The sequence below is a fragment of the Gossypium arboreum genome, chromosome 12 (assembly GCF_025698485.1).
Source record: "Gossypium arboreum isolate Shixiya-1 chromosome 12, ASM2569848v2, whole genome shotgun sequence".
NCBI lineage: Eukaryota > Viridiplantae > Streptophyta > Magnoliopsida > Malvales > Malvaceae > Gossypium > Gossypium arboreum.
In genome coordinates, this window is record NC_069081.1 from 1248144 (window position 1) to 1272605 (window position 24462).

Here is a 24462-nt window from a genome sequence, read left to right on the forward strand (position 1 = left end):
AAATAAAAGTTTATTTAAGTTTAATTATAAAAATATATAAATGTTTACATAAAATCATTCTATATTGTTTAAATTTTTGAACAGTAAATTGAGGCCAGCTGGACCAACCTAAGATTGAAAAACTAAGCCAAGTCTAACCCTGATGAACACGATGGAATGGGACAAATATATTGAGTTTTAACGGCCCGAAGGCCCGTCCAAAATGTGGGAGAATTTGGGCAAAAATATGGGCTCGAAAAATGGGATTGGGTAAAAAATAAGGCCCGTTTAAAAAATAGGTCGGGCCTTGGGTAAGGCATTTTGGCTGAGCTTTGGCCTACCAACCGCCCAATTTACTAAATGGAAAAAACTTCTATTTTTTAATATTATTTTTTATTATTTTCTCCTATTTTGCTACTATTTTACTATTATGTTGCTACTATTTTGTTGTTATTGTTTGGATATTATATAAAACTTATTTTATTGTTAATTTTTTTATTATTTTAAAGACATTTGCTAATTTTATTATTATTTTAGAGGCATTTGCTTGTTAAATTTCATCTATTTTAGTGTTATTTAAGTATACATATTTTTTAAAATTTATTTTCAATTTGTTGAGAAATATTTATTTTAACATTTTGATGGTTTATATATATATTAAAATTATATAAAAATTAATATGGGTGGACCGGGTAGGGCTCGGGTTTTAACATTTTTATTCGGGCCGGGCTTGGGCAAAATTTTAAGCCGGTTTTTCGGGCCTGGGCCTAGCAAACTGGCCCAAATTTTTAGTTGGACCTGGCCCGGCCCAGCCCATGCACACCTCTAGTTTTAACTTCCTTATTTATAACCCAGGCCCAAAACATTGGGCCTCCAAGCCCATTTAAATGTCCAAAATTGGGGCCTTCAACCGGACAGGCGTTGACCCATGACTTAGATCTTATGCAGCTGTCTGTCTGACTTATTCAGACATTGACTTTTCTTGGGATAACAAATTCCACGTTGACTTTCCACTATCAACTAATGAAGCAATCCCGTTGGAAACCAAGAAGTTTCATTTCATCCTCCAACACAAAACTAAGCTCCCTTGTCCGTACCTTCTATACATATATATATACACACACAGTACTTTCACCATCATCATCGCCAAATATTGACATTAAGGGACAATCAGAAACAATAATGGAGCAGAGACCCTTGGAGTATGTAGTTTCCGCAGAAGGTCTCAAAAAGGTGAAACATCTCTCCAAGATGGACGTATACGTCGTCGTTAAAGTCTCAGGGGGAGACTCGACCACCGAGCAGAAAACGCCGGTGCACAAAGACGGCGGGACCAGTCCCAGGTGGAACCATCCCATGTTGTTTAGCTTCAACGAGTCACTTGCTCAAACAAATACTACTCTGGCCATCACTTTTAGGCTCATGTGTTGCCGCACTTTCGTGGTGACAAAGAGATTGGTGAAGCTCGAGTTCCCATAAAGGAACTACTCGACAGCGCCGGTAACGGTAACTCTGCTAAGTACACTACGTTCCCAGTTAAGAAACCCTCGGGTAAGGCAAAAGGTAAGCTCAACCTTGTATATAGGTTTGGGGAGAAAGCAGCTAATGCAGTCCCTGCGTATCCGTTGGTTATGACGGCAATGAATCCACTGTACCCTCCACCGCATAATGCAGCTGTGCCGGCTTATCCTACCGTTGGTTATAGTTATCCACCAGTAGGTTTTCAGCAGCTACCAGTTCAAGAAGCGTACAAACCAGATCCACAACCACCCGCTGGGTATCCTCCTGTGGGGCCTAGATTGTATTCTACACCACCACCGGCAGGGTATCCACAAATGGGACCGGGAAATGGGTACCCGCCGGTTGTTCAGCCGGAGAGAAAGAATGAGAGTGGTGACGGGTTGGCATTGGGAGCCGCAGCATTGGTGGGGGGATTGCTCGGTGGGATCTTGCTAGGGGATATGGTGTCTGATGCAGCCGCTAGTTACGAAGCTGGTTGTGATCCATATGCCAATGCTGCTGATTACATTTAAGTTTGCTACCTCCCTGTTTGTAACATTGGTGCTGAAAATATGGTTCATTTGATAAAATGATGCTGCATTTAAGTTGAGCACCAAAAATAAAAATGTATTTACATCTGGATTCATTACAATATGATTTAATTTAATTTTTATATTCGAGGTTTGAGGTTATCTTTAGTAATATGATATAATTTTTTAATATTTTATTAAAATATTTGTCGTTCAAATTATAACATAGTCTTATGATTTTAGCAATTGGGAAATGCTGTTGACTTTGGATAATTCAATTGAGGGCCGACTAATTACCAAACTTAGCAAATTGCAAACTAGATCAGGATTAATTAATCATGTTTTTAATAAATTAAATATTAATTTAATTGACATTAATGTTATTGGCAAAGTTGGACAGTAAGGTACTATCCATACACAATCCAAGGTCCTTGGTAGAAGACCTTCTCAAAATCTTCTGAGCTTTGAAATTTCGCCAAGGCTGGGACGGTTTCCAAAGAGAACACACCTTATTGTAAAACGCTGAGTATCCAATGCTCCTTCAGAGGAGTTTGATTACCACTGTGCAAGCCATGTCCTTGATGATGACTTGATTCACCTGCTCAGAAAAGTAAATTGATGGGATCCCATTAACCGATGAACGTACAATGTCAGTTTCCGACAGCTCAAAGTCTCATTCACTATCAAAATTATTCATGGCTTTTGTTCGTTCGTCAACCCGAAGTCCAGTACCCAGCAAACAATCTTTCTATGACAAAGGTTTCCTGTAGTCGGAACTGAGTCCATGACCACATCCAAATCACCCTCCGTCTCCCTGATGCGAACCTTTTTAGTAGAACGATTAGCCATATCCCCTTCATCGATGTTTTCATGTTCCATTGCGGATATTTCACTTTAGATAATTTATTCAAATTAGCTAATGCATTGCCTTCCCAATAGGTATGGTGCACTTGTACTTCCCAATTTCGCTTGAGCATTTCCTTTATAGACCGGCATACAACATTCAGTTCAGTTTCATCCCCGCTGCAGCCACCAAGGACCTTCACAACCGCGAGATTATCGACCTCCAATAAAACCTTTCCTGCCCCCAAGTTTCCATGCAACCTTCAATCCGTCGTATACTCCCTATAACTCAGCATCAAACACAAAACAACACCCTCGCAACAGCATGTCCCCATTCGGTATTGCGTGCATCATCTGTATTGACTTTGAACCAACCCACTGGAGGCCTTTCTCATTGTATCATCGCAAGCTGACTCTCACGCCTTTGTTTTACCATTGCCAAGCCACCTCTAGTGCATTTAAAATATATTCAAAATTTTTAGTTTTAATATTAAAACTATTTTTATCAATTTATATTTAAAATAATTTTCTATTTAAAACTAAATAATAATTTTAGTACTTAAAAAATAAATTCAAATCGTATCAAATATAACCAAATTAAACTTTATGAATCTTGTTCAAAATTAACTTGTCTAATTGAGATGAGATTATCATAACATATTTTCCAATTTTAAAATAGTTTATTTTCGTAAGTGAAATAACAATTAAGATTAAATAATTTAATCATATTAACTTGTCTAAAAGTACCTAGTTGGTACTTAAATTTATATTATTGAAGGTTATTTATAATGATAAATTTTATTTTTAATTAATATATAATTATAATATTAATTAAATTGTAATTAATTTAAAACAATATCTAATAACATAATTGTAAAAATAATTTATAAGGATAAATCTTAATTTTATTATTAAAAACATATTCAGCATAATAAATTGTATTTTCATATATTTATATATTAATTAATATTTATTATTGATAAATGTACACAAAATTAAGTAAGCAGAAATCTTCCGTCTTTCAGTTTCAAGGAAGTTGGCGTAGCGACGAAGCAAAATTCTCTATTTTCTATGGACACGTGTCATCAAGAGAAATTTCTTACTGTTTTTCTATGTTCCCAGACGGACCATAATCTCAGAAAAGGACACAATTGTCCTTCCCCTTCTTCTTCCAGTAGGACACCATCGTAATTTGCTCTGTTTCCCTTTTGCTCTGCTTGTTTTTAGTTTTTAGTTTTTAACGCCGTCGGCCCCTAGAATCCTCACACTAATCCTAACACCAATTTCCTCTCCCCCACCGATCAATCTAATCACGACCGGGAATCTATCCCTCCCATGCAACATCACCCTTCTTCCGAACCGGACTCCGATGCTAACCCTAATTTTCACTCCCCACTTTTGAACCCCCCCGATTCGGTTCCTCCAGCCGTGGCTCCGTCGTCTCTTCTCCACCTCTCCTTCAACCAGGATCATGGCTGCTTTGCCGCTGGCACTGACCATGGCTTCCGAATCTACAATTGCGATCCATTTCGCGAGATCTTTCGCCGAGACTTCGATCGCGGTGGCGGTATCGGGGTTGTTGAGATGCTTTTTCGGTGTAATATTTTGGCTCTTGTTGGTGGTGGACCCGATCCGCAGTACCCGCCTAATAAGGTTATGATCTGGGACGATCACCAAAGCCGGTGCATCAGCGAGCTTTCGTTTCGTTCGGAAGTGAGATCGGTTCGGCTTCGGAGGGACCGAATCATAGTCGTTTTGGAACAGAAAATTTTCGTTTACAATTTTGTGGATTTAAAGCTCCTACACCAGATTGAGACCATCGCGAATCCAAAAGGACTCTGCGCGGTGTCTCAGGGAGCAGGATCATTGGTTTTGGTTTGCCCTGGATTGCAAAAGGGGCAGGTTAGGGTGGAGCATTACGCCTCGAAGAGGACTAAGTTCATCATGGCTCATGATTCGAGAATTGCGTGCTTTGCGCTGTCGCAGGATGGCCAGTTGCTTGCTACCGCTAGCACTAAAGGGACGCTGGTTCGCATTTATAATACCATTGATGGAAGCTTGCTGCAAGAGGTATGTTACTCAATGCTATTAACACCGCTCCATTTTCAGTTCATCATAGGGTATTTTCTCGCACTCTATGCAGCTGAAAAAATCCACTCTTCAATGGCTTTTTATTGCACTATCATCTGGCACTGTATTAATTTTAATGTGCAGTTGATGTAAGAATTAAACATAATAATATCTCACTTTCGTATATTACTCCTAAAATGTTTTTATGTTCTGAAAGTTCTCTTGTATTTGAACATAGGTAAGGAGGGGTGCAGATAGAGCTGAAATTTACAGTTTGGCATTCTCTTCAAATGCCCAATGGTTAGCAGTTTCAAGTGACAAAGGCACTGTCCATGTTTTCAGCCTTAAAATTAATGCCGGATCTCCTAGCACTACCCAATCACGAAGTACATCGGAGCCTGTTGTATCTCCCCATTCATCTCTTTCTTTTATCAAAGGTAAAATGCCCTATTTTTGCCCCATGCATTTGCTCTTCTCATTGTTTTAAACAATGTAATTCTATTTGTGTTTAATCTTCACTGGGTATCTGTGAAAATTGACAATTGAACTATTTCATTTTCTTTCCCTAGAATTATTAGATTATGCAAATGCTTAAGCTTCCCTTTACTGAATTATATTAATAGAAGCCATGGAACAAGAACATCCAAGTGAATAAGCTTTGATATCTTCCATTTTTTTTTTTATATCTAAGGTACTAGTTACTCGTAGCATGAGAAACAATACAACTTTCGGTTGGATGACAAGTATATCTTCTCAGCAAGTTTGCATTCTAATAGCATGAAAGAAAGTTGTGGCTGTTTTAGCTCTAGAAAATAGGCATTTGAGATTATTGTCTTCAAAAATTTCTTGAGCAACTATGATGAGCATCTAAACTGGTTTTCTGCATATTGGAGACTTAACCAAGTACTCAGGCAGCAAATAAACTAGCACTTGAGCAGACCTTAACAAGATTGGGTCTAATATATCTAGAGATTAGTTGTTTGAGAAATTTATTTGTTTTTGGCGAGTGTACCATGGTAATCATGTAAATATGTTTTCTGCTTGCAGGTGTGTTACCAAAGTACTTCAGTTCAGAATGGTCAGTGGCTCAGTTCCGCCTGGTTGAAGGTTCTCAGTACCTTGTTGCTTTCGGTCACCAAAAGAATACAGTGGTAATTCTTGGCATTGATGGAAGGTAAGAAGGAAAAACGAAAGACCAATAATGGTATCAAAAAAATTGGTTGGAACAACTATCAATAATCGGTATAAAATTTTCTATGGTTGCTGTTTAAGTCTAATTTTAGTATGCTGATGAATCCATAAACTAACATTTAGGGTAACTTTAGGAAGTATCATGTGACTTAACATGACCTTAACATAGAAGTTGTTGATCCACCGCTCTCCTAGAGTTATCTGTTTGTCAGAGCATAATTTGTAAAATTTGCTTGGAGTAAATTTTCCTAGGAAATTTCCTTGAAGCATATAGGTGAGATGTCTTCAAAATGTTCCCCTTGAGGTTGCCAAAACCCCTGATAATATTTATATCGACTTTTCTCTCTCTTCCCCTCTAGCTAGCAATTTTAAAAACGACATGATCACAACGTAGTACAAATGCAACGATAAAATGCGGCATGATATGGGTACACGAATTGTTTTATGTACTTAACATGCACATGACATGGGGTTGACTTGCATCCTTTTCCCTTGGTCTTGTTACATTTTTTATGTTAGTTTTTATTGAAGGGTAAATTTTTTATGGGATAAATATATAGGAAGGGTCTAAAAGTGGTAATTGATATAATTGAATGCAGCTTCTAACGATGCCAATTTGATCCGGTGAATGGCGGGGAAATGACTCAGCTGGAATATCACAACTTTCTCAAGCCAGAGGCAGCTTTCTGAAGATTTACATTTATATATACATATTTATAAATATATGTTTCTCTATCTTATTCGGTCAAATATTTGGCATCTTCCACGGTCCACTTCCTCCTTTCCCATCATTCACTTAATGCATTTCCCAATCTGTAAATATATATTTAAGCATAGTTTTGTAAAGTTCGTAATTGTTCCTAAGAAAAAGTACATAAATTTCAGCTGTTCATAATTGGATTCCTTTTATTTAAGAATGTGCTTGGACTAGAGATTTAAGGGAGTTCATTAGATTTCTAAATTTTCGTAAATGATTTTACCTTTTTGTCTTAATATTTTAATAAACACAAATTTCACCTCGAAAATGGTTTTTGAAAATTTCTTATAAACTCTGTTAAATTTCATTTAATTCATATGGTTCCATTTCAAATTGAATTTTGACATGATAGTTTTTTTTACACATGGATCAATCATTGGACGTAATGTGTTGCGTGTTACACAATTCTTTAGAGTTTTTAACAGGAGTGATTAAAATGAACAAATTGATTAATGTTTATACTTAAATTTTAAACATTTTATTTTAGATGCTTAAAATGAAAAAATTTTATAATTAAGTCACTATTTGTGTAATTAATCTTTTATTAATTTTAATATATATATTTTATATTTTATATTATTATCCACATGTTTTTCTCATATATATGTATTTTAATTTTAATATCATCATGTTTTATAAATATAATTTTATTTCATAAAACTCTAATAGAAAATTTCTTTTATTAATATTTAACTAACCAAAATAATTATAGATATTAGAAATTTTATCACGCATGCATCTGAAAATTACAAATTTAGAATAAAGATATGTGTTTAAAAATATATATAATAGACAATAAAATGTATGACTTGAAACTAATTAATAATAATCACACATAAAATATATACGATATTAAAATTAAAAAATAGATTTAATTGTTTATCATTGAGTTGTTGTAAATCTTAAGTTGGTATCGAATTAATTTGTAACACCAACTCAATCAATACATTAGTATAGATATACAATTGATGGAAATAACGAAGTGAGATAATTAAAATTAATTTGTATAAAAATAAATAAAATTTTAGTTGAGTGGTAAATTAAAGGTTTTACTAATATAATTGGTTTATATTCAAATCCTACTATATGCATATTTTTATTGATTTTTTAAAATAAAAAGATTAAAATACCCTTAAATAATATAACTTATTTTAATTACTAAAAATATCTTCTTAATTTAACAACTGAGTTGGTGACTCTAAGAGAGTAATACCAATTTAATAAAACACTTTAATAATAAATAAATAGATTAATACTTTGAAATGAAAGAATTTAAAATAACTTAAAATTAAAAATTTTATCCAAACAAAAGTTAAAAGTTTTACCTTCACTCATAATATATGCATAGGGATAATGGCAAGGTTTACCCCTATACTTTAACAAAATTATTAATATGGTATCTATATTTTTAATTTGTATATTTTTGTTCCATCCAATCTTTCAATACTTCGATCTAATGGTGTTAAATTCAATGCATCTTGACATGTGGACCACTAAAAAGGTGCCACGAGGCATGGTGAAACAGTAAAAAAATAAATGGACATATAAGGACTTGCTGAAAATTTTGCCTTTTCTTTTTAAAGTCAAAATCATTTAAAAATAAAATAATTAAAATATATCTTTTAACAAAAAAAATATTTTTAATTTATACATTTTTTAAGTTTACAGCACGTTCGAAGTTATGTTCCGAGATCCAATCCAATGCATAAGTTAATAAAAAGTAATATATATGTATTAATTTAAAGGGTAATCTGATGCATATTAATTAGATTTGTTTATGGGTTGGGTTATTTGTCCAGGCCCGAAAGTCTATTTAAAATTTGAGAGGATTTGGGTAAAAATATTAGACCCGAAAAATAAGTTTGGACAAAAAAATTAAGACGGTTTAAAATATGGGTCGAGCTTGGACTTGAACATTTAAGGCCCGAGCCTAGATTAGCCTATTTTTAAGTTTATAATACCTTATATTATGTTACATTAAATAAATAAACATATACTAAATATATAATACTACTCTAATATGTAAACATTAAAATAATGTTATGATGACTACATAAAATTTTCAATAAATAAAAATGTATAAAATTATTAAGTATTAAAATAATATAATAAAATATATTTTTTAAAATTAAAATAATATGGACAAACTTAAAATGGATTTGGATTAATTTTTTTACAAATATGGGCCGGTTTAAGTAAAATTTTAAGCTCATATTTCGGGCTAAGAACTTAGACAAACATAAAATATGTTAATATTATGCTTAGACCCAACCTAAACTCAGCTCAATTTAGCCCATGAATACCTCTAATATAAATACTCGATATACAGCTTTTAAAGCTCACATCTATATATAACAAACTAATATTGCTTCATTAATTTTAGTAAATACTCGTCTCTTTGTCCCTAATCCATCTCTCAAACAATGAAGATCAAGTTGTACGAAGCTGCAATGTCCACATGCACTCACTGCCAAGGTTCTAGCCTGCCTCCATGAGCATGATGCACAATTTGAGCTCGTCCCTATCAGTCTTCTCAATGGTGAACATAAGCAGCATGCTTTCCTTACCAAGAATGTAAACCCCCCATACTTTTTTTTTATCTCAATAATCATGCATTAACTTTGCCCAAAAATATATGCATTGCAGCCCTTTGGTCAGATTCCTGCATTAGAAGATGGGCGATCTAACCCTTTTTTTCTTTCAACATTAATCTTTCATTACTAGACTTTGGTTTGGTTTAACTTCGGTTTTAGTCCTTTTATATTATGTTGAAATTTGAGATTTAATCTCTTCAATTCGATATAGTTTGTCCCCTATTCTTTTGTAATATTATTAGTGAGTCCTAATTGACAACTTTGTTAGTTCTTACACAGCTAAAGTGATGAATTAAATTCTTTTAAGAAAATCTTTCTTTACGCATTCAGATGATATATAAATTTATTATGGTTGAAAATGGTTGATTGTAACTTCATGTAGCCCATACGATGTAATCATGTAACATCAAAAAAATTTAAAGTCATCATTTTAATGAAAATAGTTAATAATATTATCAATTTGGACCTATTAATAACAATATAAAAATAAATGATCAAATTATGAAACATTTGAGTGAGTAAATCTCAAATCTTAACGTAGTAAGGGGTCTAAAACCATAATTAGACTTGCTTGTTTTATTAAAGCTTTTTTTTTTCGAGGTATATTGAATCATTAAATAGGAAGAAACTCTTTTAATATTGTTTTCTCTCTTCACAAAATTCAAACTCGAAACTTGCTTAAAAGACACCTTATGTTTATACATACTCTATGACCACAAATAGCTTTTAAAATTGTATCAGAATCTAGAGCAATTTCAACCTATGTACTGTGATCTTCTAAGAACCCAAAACCTAAAAGAACCTGCATTAGTAAAGACATGGAGGGAAGTGGAATCCCAATAATTCGCACCCGCAATCAGCCCAATATTCTACCAATCCTTCATTATTCCAATCTTGCAAGGTGGGTCACCAAACCCAGTGATCATTGAAGTTAGGCAGTGCTGGATGTGTACGAGAAGAGGCTGAGCAACAGCAAATACCTAGACCGTGATTTTTATAGCTTGGCAGATCTTCACCGCCTCACTTACATATACTATTTGATCCTCGTGTTCAAGCATGGTGGGAAGTTATTTCTTCAGGGCTGACTTTCAACAAAGTGGCTCCTAATTTAACTTTGGGTGACAAGAAAAATGAATATTGAAATGGTTGTCACTAAAGGGCTATTTTACCTACCTGATCTAAAAAATTTTGATATTTACAAAAATAACCCAAGTTCAAAAACAATCACTAAAATGACCTGAAATGAACAGTAGATTGAGGTTTTAGCTTGTCAATGGCCGACACCAACTCTTTGCACACATGATTACCTGATGATCGTGTCAGGCTTTAAAAAATTAATTTTTTTAGTTTTGGCCTATCAATGGCTGGCATCAGGGTATTTTTTTTAAATCGTATCATATTGGTATACAAAAATACGAGCTTTTAAAAAAAAATTTGGTGCGGCCTGTCAATGGCCAGCACCAAAATACGAGTTTTCAAAAAAAAATTTTGTCTTTGGCTCATCAATGGTCGACACCAGATTAAAAAATTGAATTTTTTTGTCTTTGGCTTTGTCAATGGCCGACACCAAAATACAAGTTTTCAAAAAATATTTTTTTACGCATGTATCACATTACAAAAACAAAATTTTAAATAGTTATACTTAATAAAACATGTATCTCATTACAATAATAGTTATTTTCCAAATAACATATTGTTTTATAATTTTATTTCTTATTTAATATTTTAATTTAATTTTAATAATGCATATTTTATCTAGATAAAGTATGTATTAGCGATTCAATAATATGATTATATATATATTTACGCATGTATCACATTACAAAAACAAAATTTTAAATATTTATACCTAATAAAACATGTATCTCATTACAATAATTGTTATTTCCCAAATAACATATTGTTTTGTAATTTTATTTCTTATTTAATATTTTAATTTAATTTTAATAATGCATACTTTATCCGAATGAAGTACGCATTAGCAGATTCACTAATATGATTATATATATATATATATATATATATATATATATTTACGCATGTATCACATTACAAAAATAAAATTTTAAATACTTATACTTAATAAAACATGTATCTCATTACAATAATTGTTATTTTCCAAATAACATATTGTTTTATAATTTTATTTCTTATTTAATATTTTAATTTAATTTTAATAATGCATACTTTATCCGGATGAAGTATGTATTAGCATATTCAGTATTTAATTTAATTTTAATAATGCATAATTTTAATAATGCATACAAAAAAAATTTAATACTGGTGCCAGCCATTGACAGGCCAGCACCAAAAAAATTTCAAATTTTTTTTTAATATTGGTGCCGGCTATTGACAGGCCAGCACCCAAAATTTTTTTTTTGAAAACTCGTATTTTGGTGTCGGCCATTGACAGGCCAGCACAAAAAAAATTCAACTTTCTTTTTAATACTGGTGCCAGCCATTGATAGGCCAAAACCAAAAAAAATAATTTTTTAAAGCCTGACACAATCATCAGGCAATCATGTGTGTAAAATACAAGTTGGTGCCGGCCATTGACAGGATAAAACCCCAATCTACTGTTTATTTCATGTTATTTTGGTAATTGTTTTTGAATCTAGGTCATTTTTGTAAATATCAAATTTTTTTAGATCAGTTTGATAAAATAGCCTCATAAAGCTAAAATTTGTGGTGAGGCTCAGCCCCTGGATATTTCATAGTACCTTTAAGAGCCTTTTTGTTTTCTATTTCCTGGGAGTTTCAGATTCAATAGTAAAACCCGAAATCGAAACAACCTTTAAATTAGATGTAAAATTCTCTTAATGTTGTTTTCTCTATCCATAGTACTTAAATTTGAGATTTTGCATAAGGAACTTCAAGCTCCTTATTACTTGACTCAACAAATATCGATTATTTATTTTCGTTTTATAAATAAATTTATACTATATTTTTGGATGATATATTATGTTAATATTGTTACATTTTAGTCTCTTATGTTTGAAATGTTACGCTATCGTGTTGTAACATTTTAGTCATTGAGTCATTAATTGCTATTAATGATGTAACGGTAAGCCAAAGTGGCAGATTAAATCATCATTTCAAACCAAAATTCTACATTAAATTATACAATTGATCCCTAAATTTTTTTTTATTTTGAGCAATTTAATTTTTTTCTTTTGTGTTATTTTAATTTCCCCCCCTTTTTTTTTCCATTCTCTTCTGCTTCTTCCTTTGTTTTCCTCCCTTCTTCTTTTCTTTTAACGTAGTTTTTCTATGTTTTTCATTTGTTAAAACTAGTCCATAAGCTCGACTCACTCAAAAAAGTTAAATTGTTCAAAAAAATAAAAGTATATCGATTAGTTTTAACAAATGGAAAACATAAAAAAATCACGTTAAAAGAAATGGACAATGGAGAAAAACAGAGAAAGAAGCAGATGAGAATGGAAAAGAAAAAAGGAAAGTTAAAAAAAAAACTAAATTACTCAAAACGAAAAAATATGGGGATCGATTGTATAAATTATCCTAAAATTTTTATTTAAAATGATAATTTAACGTGCCATGTCAACTTACGATTACATTGTTAACGGGTCAATTATAAGTGATCAAAACATAACATTTCAAATATTAATGACTAAAATATAATCTGAAATAAACAAAAATAATTATTTTAATAGTTTACCCTAAAAAGATATCCAACAAACAAAATCAAATTATTATAGAACGCAACCAGAAGAAATAAAAAAATTCAAAAAAAATCTACTACCTTAGACTGAAGCCCAACTTTTTAACTCTTCTCTTCGGCATTGGTATAAATATCACTTTGGTCATTATCAATTTTGAAAATGAGCAAATTAGTCTTCTCAACAAAAAATTTAAAAAATCAAAATATTTATAAAATTCCAAAAATTTTATATTTTTAAAATTTTAAAAATTCTAAAGAATATATAAAGAAAGTTAAAATTTTAAAAAATTCTAAAATAATAATTTTAGGAACCTAAATAAGTTAATTAATAATTCAAGTTTATCATACTTAAGTATCTTTTTTTTTCTTATTTTATTTTAAGTTTTTTCAAATTTATATGCTCTAACATGTAATTAGTTATATTGTAACAAGATCTTAATTTGATTTGTTTAATTTAACTCAAATAACTTTACTCGATTCAACTCGATTTGAATTTCATTTCATTTTACTCGATTCGAAAAAAAATTCAAATCGAGTTAAGATGATAAAATGAGATTTTTGTCACCTTGATTAACTTGAAATTTTTTCACTCGATTCGATCGAATACTCACCTCTATTTCTATTAATTTTCGTATTTTAAGCAATTTAACACTGTTTTTTTTTTTGTTTTTTAAAGTAATTAACACTATTTGCATCTGAAGGGACCAATCGAAATATGTACTTTATGAGATTTCTTTTCTTTAACGTAATTATATGAACTAAATTATAAAAAAATGTCAAATTACAATATTAAAATGGACTAAAAATTCAGAAATTATCTTAGAAAACTTGATAAATTCAAATACTAAATATCCTAAACTAATAATTAAAAAGAAAAAATGTGCATTTTGGGGAGTAGGAGGCCGCTAGTGGCCTACCATTCAAATGCAAAAGTTAATTTATCATTTTTAGGGTCAATTGCACCCAACATTTTATAACCTATTATTAAATTTTATATTTTAATGATTTATTTTTAAAAATATATAAAATAATTATTAGACTATTCGAAGCTTTTTATTTAAGTCACTTGATTGCTAAAATCGCTATTGTATAGTCTTTTTAGTTTATGCTGTCTTCACCAATCGAAAGTTCTTATTTCCTTTCTCTTCTATTAGTTAGTTTTTTTATTTTTCATGAAATAACTTTGAATGCCATAAATCTGTGAATCAAACTTCAAATAGCTTTCTTCTCTAATCTCAAACTTTAGATCTAAAGTATGTTCTTCTACTCGTTGATAGGCATTGATCGATCATACCCATCATTGGATCATCACTTAAAACTCACTAATTAGACTTTTTTTTTCAAAAAATATTAATAGCTTGGTGGCTTAAAAAAAATCAAATAATTAAATGATCATTTTATAATTTTTTGAAGTTAGGTGAAAAAACGTAATCTTATTAATAATTTAACAAGATTATGCGTAATTTATCATTATTTTTAGTTATATGTTATTAAATTTAGAGTAAAATTAAATGATTTAGTATTTTTAAATTTAAAATTGAATTAGGTGAAATCAAAATTTCCTAATGATTTTGTTTTGCATTCAAATTAAAATCTAAATTACACAACATCCAACTTTTTATCTCTTATTTCCACTATGTTGTGAGGGATGACTTGTGATTTAAATATCTAATAAAAAAAATACCATGTCTCCTTTTTCAATTACTTTATTTGTTTAAGGGGTTTGTTGGCTGAATAAAATAACAGACTTTGGTGCTTTGGTCAAAAGAAGAAGAAAGATGAAGGTTTATATATATATATATATATATAAATGACCTTAAATTTTTATTAATTATGAAAATGAACTATTTTTCTAGTGATACACATAAATGACCTTATATGAATAATAAAAGTTGGTGGAGTCACGTAGAATGACATTATCTGCATAAAAAAAATATTTATGAAAATGACCCATTTTTCTAATGATATACCAAAATACCACGTTAGCCACTGGAATAAAAAAAATTATTTTTCGATGGAGTTATATAGAATGGCACTACCTGTATAAATATCAAGAAAATATTGTTATTTATGAAAATGTGAAAGCTTTAAAAAAAATCTATTTTTTGGTGGAGCCATTAAATATGGTGCCACCATTTTTTATGTGTCAGGGTATTTTTTTTGTAGTTTTTCGAACTTTAAAAAAAAAATATTGAGTGGAGCTATTTAAAATGGCACCACCACTTCATTGTATGAATTCTTTTAAATGTTTTTTTTAAATAATATTTTATTTGGTGGAGTCATATAGAATAGCGTCATCAGTGTACTGTGCATGTTTTTTTTCTTTTAAAATGTATTTTTTTAATTTAAAATTTTAAACATGATATTTTATTTGGTGGAGTCATTCTCTTTGGGATCAAATAGCTATATATAACCCCAACCTAATGACAAATCACTCTAACATGGAGAATTTTTTTGTTAATTATATCATGTCAGAGGATAAAGGGGAGTGAGATGAGGAGTGTTTTTTTTTTATACTTTTATGTTTAATGGTTATTTTTGGTTGCCAGTTATTTATTCAATAATGGGTTCAAATTAGTTATGCAGCCAACAGATGGAATATTTAGGATTCTCTAGGTTAACGAGATGTTTAAATGTTTTAAGGAATCCCAAATCCAATTGCACAAGTGAGATCATCAATATTAATAGTATTCGATCTGCAAGATAATAGCACCGAGAAAGTTACGATTAAATAATTTATTTTTCAATTTGTAAGACACAATGCTATCGATTTTGAACAAAATCGTTTAATTATGTTTTGTTTGTAATGTACAATGTTGTCGGCCTTGAACAAAATAGTTTAATTTTTTTAGTATCGAGAAAGTTGCTCGTCTTGTAAAATTATATATTGTAAGTTAAATAAATTTATCTTAGAATGATGAAAATGTAAAATTATATATATTTTAAATATAATTTTTAAATTATGTAAATTGACAGTTATTTGAGCCACCCAATAAAATAACATTTTTAAAAAAATTTAAAAACTAAAAATAATAACTATAATAAACTATTGAAAAAGTTGGCACAAAATAAATAAAATGGTGGCGCCATTCTAATTAGATCCACCCAATAAAATTACAATTTTTTAAATTTAAAAAACCCCCAAAAAAAAACAAAAAAATACCCACATTAAAAAGGTGGTGGCGCCATACTTAATGGTTCCACTAAAAAAATGATTTTTTTTTAAATCTTCAAATTTTTTATAAATAATAGTATTTTCCTGATATTTATACATGTGGTGCCATTATACATGGTTCCACCAAAAAAATTATTTTTTTATTCCAATGGCTAACGTGGTATGTTAATAGCACCAAACTCTTTGGTTCCACCAACTATTACTGTTCATTTTAGGTCATTTATGTATATAATCAGAAAAGTAAGTTATTTTTGTAATTAATCAAAATTGTAAGGTCATTTTATTTAAAAAAAAACAAAAATGAAAGAATTAATTTTGGTAAAATTTGTCGGTCCAATGCAGGGCTAATATATTAAATAAACCTTTCAACTTTTTTTATTTTATTTCAATAAATCATTATACTTTTATTATATTCAAATAAATTATTATACTTTTGAATCCCAAGTGATGACTTGATGGTCAGGATGTTCATCATCCCAAGTGTGGCCTGGGTTCATTTAATATATAAATATAAAAACCTAGAAAAACCTAGTCTAGAAAAATAGCCCAAGACCTAAAAACAACCAAGAAACCTTAATGCCCTAAGGCGCTGCAGCCTCCATGTGCACCTCAACCTGCACATCGCTCGAGGGGTAGTTCCTCTGCCGACCTTGCACCAGAACGGCAAAATTTGCCCTCTTTGACCTCCTTCCCGACCTGCAAACATGCAAAAAAAAGAAAGAAGACGGGAACTAAAAAGAAAAAAAAAACAGTAGAAACAAAGGCTAAACAAAAATCAAATCAAGTGTATTTTTCGGCTATATAAGCCCAGAAACCAAATGTTGTAAAACACACGCACAATAGCTAATCAGAAAAGAAATAGAACTGAAATTAAAAGGTGTTAATCTTGATCTTTTTCTTTTTCTTCTTTCGTTTTCTGTTGGTCTTTTATTTTTATGCTCATTTAATTTTTTTTTAAATCTATTTTAACAAAAAGCATAGAATAAAGAAAAGAAATTAGTCACTTTTAATGCCGTAGTGGGAGTTCTCTTCTCCAGGCAACGGAGCGGCCTAACCTTAGTTTGCCGGAAATATCATCGGCGTTTCGGCTCTCTTTATTTTTTTCTTTTTTTTCCATTATTTTCGTGTTTGGTGGGGAGTTTGGGTATTTGACCCGTGGATTGAGATTTGGAAGGTCTTGACTGGCCCAAAAAGGTTCCTTTTAGGAACTTCGGCCACCGTGTATGGTGGCGGTCCTACGATGGCGATGATGGGTTGAGAAACCCTAGCAGAGAAAAGAAATAAAGGGGAAGGGCTGCTCTTTGTTTTTTTTAAGGAAAGAAACAAGAAATGAAAAAAAAAACTTTGGTTTAAATAGCAAAGCAAAACGGTGCTGTTTGCACTAGGGACCTCAACGCCAGAACGGCGTCGTTTATGGCATGCCCGCGCGCGACCCAACCCGCTCTAGGGGGATCCATGCTTTTTGCACTTTTGGGGATATTTATCCCTTTGGTCCCTTTATTTTTAGGGCGCGCTACAATCTGACCTTTATTTGTTTCTTTTGTTTTTTTTTTTGTTAAAATTTGCCGCATGTTTTGTATTTGCTTTAGTTTGGTCCATCTCGAAACGCAACGCATGAGGGCTGGGATATTTCCCAATCAGTCCCTCATTTGTTTTAGTGTGTTTCATCTAGGTCTTTAAGCTTTTTATATATTATTTATTTTAAATCATTTTACTATTACTCATTTTAATCTCTTTTTACGTCTTATGTATTTTAAATTATTATATATTTTAAATATTTTACATATGTTATTTATTTTAACTACTATACTTGAAATATTTTTATACCTTATTTATTTTAAACCATTACATATGTATTATCTATTTTAAGTTTTTTTATACGCTATTTAGTTATACTATTTTATATGTAAACTATTTTAAATTCTTTTATCATTTATTGTAAACCTTTTATAATCATTAATTTTGAGATTTCATATATTGCTTACATTAAACTTTTTATATATATTTTATATATTACTTGTTTTAAATTTAGTTTTCACATGTTATTTGTTTTAAACTTTTTATGTTATTTTAAATTGATTTATCACTTATTTTTTTAACTTGTTCTATATATTATTTTGCTGTTTTGTATGTTAAATGATTTTAAATTGTTTTATTCTATTTATTTTAAATTGCTTTCTATAGTATTTATTTTAAACGTGTTTTTCTATATATTATTCATTTAAAATTGTCTTTTATTTACTTTAAATTATCTTAAATTATTTAGTTTAAATCGCTTTGTATATTATTTATTTTAAGTTGCTCTACACATCATTTATTTTAAATTGTTTTATACTATTTACTTCAAATTGTTTTATATATTATTCCATTTCATTCTTTTTGTTCGTTAATATCGATGTCAAAATAACTTGTGTGTGATTATTGTCATTATGTGTTAATTCGCTTGTCCGTATTTTCATGTCATTGTGATTCGTTATTGTAACATTCTATTCGCAAATTATTATGCCATGTTTGATATCATCATTCATTCTAGTTGCATTAAAATCGCTTCAAAGGTCATGATTTTTTATATCCATAATAGGTTGTTTTATGTTACTCCAAACAAAATAAACGCACCTTGTTAAGTGTTGCACTCATTATTATTCAAAAAGGAAAATCTTCAAAATAAATCAATATTTTGCATTTTGGGAATTCAAGAAATCGTACCCTAACTTACGGGGTTTCGATTTTCTTGTTAAACCTAAATAGCCAAATATCTTTTTAGATTTCAAATACACAAAGTTTCGATAAAAATTAAAGGCAAACTTGTTCCTGAGGATTCAAACATCGCATCCTAACTTACGGGATGTCGCATTTTGTTATATCGGGACAATTGGGCCCTTGATGCTCGTTTCAACTTAATTCAAGCATTTTTAAAATGAACGTCAATAAAAAAGGGATCTTATTTTAAAACCTTTTCAAAACTTCAATTATCGACATTAAGACATTAATTAATCCATTAGATATCAATTTTGGGCGTGTCGAGGGTGCTAATCCTTCCTCGCATGTAACAGACTCCCGAACCCATTTTCTCAATTTTCGTAGACCAAAATCTTTGTTTTAACAAATCAAACCGTTTATTTAAAACAATTAAATTACGAGGTGATCCGATCACACCTGATAAAAAAGAATTGGTGGCGACTCGCTTTTTTTCGTTTTCAATTTCAAAATAAAGTCGACTTCGTTTTTTTCAAAAAAATGGTTTCGACACTAACCTTTAGGTACAAAGGTGATATCTCTATACAATAGAGTGTGACTCACTTGTTGTATTTTGGAATAAAGATAGTAGAATTACTCATTGAGCTAGACTCCACAAACATAAGGAAACCAAAATACGTAAACAAACTTGTGTTATTTGTTATTTTGTTTACATAAATTTCATAGTGCCAAGTCATAATGACCACTGCATGTAATAGCCTGAATTTTCAGTGGTGTCGGAATAGTGATTTGAGATCACTAAATCCGACAAATGAGTAGAAAATATTAATAATTTAGTGAATATAAGTTAAGTGTGAAGTTAGGAAAATTTTTGAAATAGCGAATAGTGTACTAGAAATAAAAAAATTAAATTAGAATCGGAAACGAGATATCGAGAGTTTGAAAATTCTTAAACGAGCCATAAATATTTTTATAAATATTTATGGAGTGTTAATAAGTTAGTATTAAAGTTTCACAAGAAATTTTAAAGTTTCGATAGTTAATTGAATAAAAGGATTAAATTGTAACAAATGTAAAATTATGGGAAATGATTAAATAGCTTAAATGATAAAAGAAAGAGGGTTTAAAAGGCAAATAGACCCAGGTCTATTTGGGCTGGACAACAAGGTGCATGAAATCAGCAGGAAAATTGATGAATTAAGGGCAAAATTGGAATATTGCAAAATTTACTTAATAAACTAGGACTAAAGTGGAATTATCTAGAATTCTCATTATTTTTCTGCATTCTCATCAGCAAAAACACCATAGAAGGGTTTTCTTAAGCTGGTTTTCATATTTTTACTGCAAGTAAGTTCAATTCTTGATTATTTCTTGAAATTTTGTGTTTTTATGACTTTTACAACTAGGTCCACTTGTTGAATTCATTAGTTTTGATTCTAGGAAAGAAATTGAAAGTTGATATGAATATGTGCTGGAATTATATGATGATTTAGCATGGAATTAGAGTTTTAAATTGTTTATATGCTGATTTTATTGAAAGAATTGAATAGAAAGTGAATGTTTGGGATCTAAAGGTGAAAAAGTTTGAAGTTAGGGTTTTATGTGGAAATTATGAATTTAAATAATTGTGAAATAACTTATAATGTTAAGGTAAAGCATTAATTGGGAAGAATTAGATTCATTGAGGGATTAATTGAGCAAGGACTGAATTGTATGAACTGTGAAATTTGGGGCAAAAATCGAAATCAGCATTTGCACTAAAACAGTTTTGGACAGTAGCAGTAGTCTAACTTTGAAAAATCACCATAAATTGTAGAAAGCGAATTAGAAGATGAAAAAATATTAAATTAAAGCTTATTGAGTCTAGTTTCTCATAGAAGAAAGCGGTAAGTAAATATGAATTGTAGATCATGAGATATAATAGATTTTGTGAGACAATGTCAGAATGATTTCGGGATCCCCTGTTCTGACTTTGAAAAGTCATCAAAAATTGGAGAAAAATAATTAGGGGCTTAAATTTATATTTTTAAAATCCTTAATGAGTCTATTTTCAATAGAAACAAACATGGACATCATCCAAATTCTGTACGAAGAGATAATTAATTTTTAGTGAAGAAGGGTCGGAATTGTCAGACAGCAGAACAGGGGTGACTTTAAAGAATAAACTGTACTTATTGGATAAACCAAAAATTCTAAAAATTTTATGATAAGAAGATATATGAGTCTAGTTTCAGATAAAATTAGCGGATCCTAATTTGTAGTTCTGTAGCTAAAGATAAAAATAATCTAGTGACTATGACACCGATAGACAACATTGGAAAATACATAAGTAAACAATTAAATTATAGATAATATTACTTATAAGCGGGTTGAAGATGGAGTCAATACTGATAAATGAATGATTTTACAATGATAGATCGAGAACCCAAGCAAGTCGAGGAAAAGAAAAAGTAGTGATTAGTCCCGAATTTTCACAAATTTTACAAATCAACCTGTAAGTTCATATGGTTAAAGTTTAATGATTATATGTTAATTTTATGAATTATATAATGTATGATGAAATATATTTATTGATAAATAGAAAATAAAATAACAGCTTGAAAATCGAATAAATGATCAAATTGAGTGGAATGTCGGATTTGAGTACTTCGATCGAGGACAAGTGATAAGTGGTAGCCTCACTACACTTATCGATCGATGATAAGTGACAAATGATAAGTGGTAGCTTAGCTACTCTTATCGATCGGTGACAAGTGATAAGTGATAAGTGGTAGCTTTAGCTACAATTATCGATCGATGACAAGTGATAAATGTGATCGATGTAAGACCGTGGCGGGACTATGATTTTAAAAGTGATAAGTGATCATATGCAAGCCCATAGTTATACTATGGCAAAGTGAAAGTGAAGTACTCAATTTTCCTTTACCATTCCCTAATTTGGTTAAAGAATGATATATGACAAATGGGCCCAAAAGAATTAATGGAAATGGATAAGTGGTAGTGAGTTTATATAGGAACTCACCAATGACCGTGATTGACAATTGAACTTAATAATTGTGTATATAGTATAAGTGTATAAATATTTGGTAAGATTTATGTTTTATGCCTATGAACTTACTAAGCTTTTATAAGCTTATTTGAGTAATGTCTCTTGTAGATTGACGTGGAAGTATACGGAGGATCGGATCAACACAGAGGATCACACTATCCAGATTATCTCCGGTAGCTTTTGTAAATTTCCTTTTGATTTATATGGCATGTATAAGGCTTGGTGATTATATAAATATTAAGACTTGTTTAATGAATATACATTAAAGTAAAAATGATGAGTAAGTTAAATAGTATAATTATAATAGAAGTATAATTTTGTATTAAATTGATTGAAATGAATTGGTTGGTTGGATTGGTCTCGGTTTTAAAAATTGCGGAAGGTTAGATATTTATAAAGGGTTATATTGAGAAAAAAACTTTGGGATTTTAGAAAAATCCCTATGGTTTCGATTTAATTCTAGTCCATCTCGAAGTATGTTTTGGGCTTTGGAGGCCCATCTAAAGGATACCATGACATGTTTTAGTAAATAAATAGTATTTAACTCAGATTAACGAAAAATTAATTCGGTAAACTCCGGTAATGCCTCCTACCCTATTCTGGCGATGAATACGGGTAAGGGGTGTTACACTGCAATCATATACTTCCATTCAACTTTGATAGTTAAAGCAATGAACTATTTTAGGTGGTAATAGTAACAAAAGTACGAGGGCTACTAACAAGTGTTAAGTGCACTCGTAAGACACATTATACTTTTAAGAAGAGAACTATAGTTTGAATCTTAAAGAAAACATTACTAAAAAGAACAACTACGAGTCAAATCTCGAAAAAATTAATCTTCATTGTCTATAAAATCAATATCAATAATATATTCATCATACTAAAAAAAATATGATGACTTTTTTAATTAAGTTGAATCACTTATTTAATATATTCACCTAATAAGAAAAAGACACACTAACATGGCATTAAGTATTCCTCAATTATTATACCTGTGAAGGAATAATCCTAAGTTATCACTAGATTTTTATAATGCAAGATGTTCTGTCCCTAACTCAGTGCCATTCTATTATTAAGCTGGAGTAATTTTTAAGAGAAAAAATCCTTACCTAATGCAAGATTATTAGTTTGATAGGATTTTATTAGTATATACATGACTAATATTTTAATAAATTAACTCGATATTTTTACTATATTGATTTAACATAACTTGTCGATTAAGCCTTAACTCGATTAGTATAGGCATTGTTGACAACGTAGAAGAACGTGGGTTCGAGTGCGTTGAAACATATTATACTTTTATTTATGGGTCGAAAAGGGTTATGAGTAGTTCTAAACATTGTGTTAAAAAGGACAAGTATGATCAGGACTTATAATAAAATAATTTTTTATCTATTCCAAATTGAAAGTGAAATAAGAAAATTGAGTTATTTTATTTTATAAGACTAAAAGAAATGGTTTGGTAATTTAGCTGACCTAAAAGCAAAGTCTATTGCACACAACTCATACCATTTTTCTTGGGGGTTTGGACTTTGAAAAACTAAATCATTACAACACAACTACTTCAATTTTAATAAAATAATTAAATAATAATATTAATTTAACTTAAATATATTTATTATTAAATTATAAAAATAAATTTGAAAAAATTATCTATAAAAATATATTCATAAATCACAATAAATAAATTATATATTATAAAATTGTTTAAAAATTATATTAATAATTTTTAATAATTATATGTTTCAAAATTTATATGGAAAACCTGAAATATAATTTTTATTAAAAATATATAATATCCCTTCACATACCTATAATATATTATTCCCATCTTAAATAAAACCGTTTTTTCTTTTACTTTTTACTGTTCTTTTCTTCTTCATTTTGTTTTCTCTTCGGCTCTCTCTTTCTATTATTTTCTCTCTTTCTCTCTCTAAAAATGATGAACATTCATCAAAATATTCAGAAGTTTCCATTAGTTTCAAAACCCAACCATCAACCACCAGCGACCATCAGTTGTCGCAATCCTTCAGCACCAGCCACTGTCATCTACTGCGGTCTACCACCACCAACCGGTAAAGTTACACTTTAGTCCCAAAAATAATAAAATTTTAATTTAACTTTTTAAAAATTATAAAAAAATAAAATTATATGTTTACTATTATAAAAATATATAATCTAATTTTGCCTCCCAAAACCAAACTCAACCCCTTTTCTTGACTTTCCTTTTTCTTCCCCTAAACTAGTGTTTAAACTTTCTATCTAAAAAAGATTTGGTCCTTCATTCATGCAATTGGAAAAGTGAAACCCAGTGTTTGGTGAATTTCTCTTAACCAAAATCTGATAAATAAACATCACATCAACACTAGGAATTTTTAAACACTTTCTTTATCTAAGC

The 24462-nt window shown here is 30.2% G+C and overlaps 2 protein-coding genes and 1 pseudogene across 2 annotated transcripts; all 3 read left to right on the forward strand.

The window, feature by feature from the left end:
- The first annotated feature begins 1161 nt into the window (after window positions 1–1161).
- LOC108465927 (protein SRC2-like) lies at window positions 1162–2012 on the forward strand (annotated as a pseudogene).
- Window positions 2013–3890: 1878 nt separating this feature from the next.
- On the forward strand, window positions 3891–7030 carry LOC108465983 (autophagy-related protein 18a-like). Its single transcript, XM_053023593.1, has 4 exons — window positions 3891–4922; window positions 5161–5359; window positions 5970–6096; window positions 6713–7030. The coding sequence occupies exons 1-4, from the start codon at window positions 4188–4190 to the stop codon at window positions 6717–6719; spliced, it is 1068 nt and encodes a 355-aa protein (XP_052879553.1). The 5' UTR covers window positions 3891–4187; the 3' UTR covers window positions 6720–7030.
- A 1193-nt stretch (window positions 7031–8223) lies between these two features.
- On the forward strand, window positions 8224–10549 carry LOC128285208 (glutathione S-transferase APIC-like). The gene is made up of 5 exons (XM_053022602.1): window positions 8224–8231; window positions 9300–9444; window positions 9517–9551; window positions 10192–10228; window positions 10400–10549. The coding sequence occupies exons 1-5, from the start codon at window positions 8224–8226 to the stop codon at window positions 10547–10549; spliced, it is 375 nt and encodes a 124-aa protein (XP_052878562.1).
- The last annotated feature ends 13913 nt before the right edge of the window (window positions 10550–24462 follow it).

What these genes read in the sequence shown, in the direction of transcription:
- LOC108465983 (XM_053023593.1), top strand. Translation starts at nt 4,188, where the DNA reads ATGCAACATCACCCTTCTTCCGAACCGGACTCCGATGCTAACCCTAAT. An exon ending in ATGGAAGCTTGCTGCAAGAG is followed by an intron (nt 4,923 to 5,160) that starts GTATGTTACTCA and finishes ATTTGAACATAG; the next exon opens with GTAAGGAGGGGTGCAGATAG. An exon ending in ATCTCTTTCTTTTATCAAAG is followed by an intron (nt 5,360 to 5,969) that starts GTAAAATGCCCT and finishes TTCTGCTTGCAG; the next exon opens with GTGTGTTACCAAAGTACTTC.
- LOC128285208 (XM_053022602.1), top strand. An exon ending in ATGCTTTCCTTACCAAGAAT is followed by an intron (nt 9,445 to 9,516) that starts GTAAACCCCCCA and finishes TATGCATTGCAG; the next exon opens with CCCTTTGGTCAGATTCCTGC. An exon ending in CTAGAGCAATTTCAACCTAT is followed by an intron (nt 10,229 to 10,399) that starts GTACTGTGATCT and finishes CATTGAAGTTAG; the next exon opens with GCAGTGCTGGATGTGTACGA.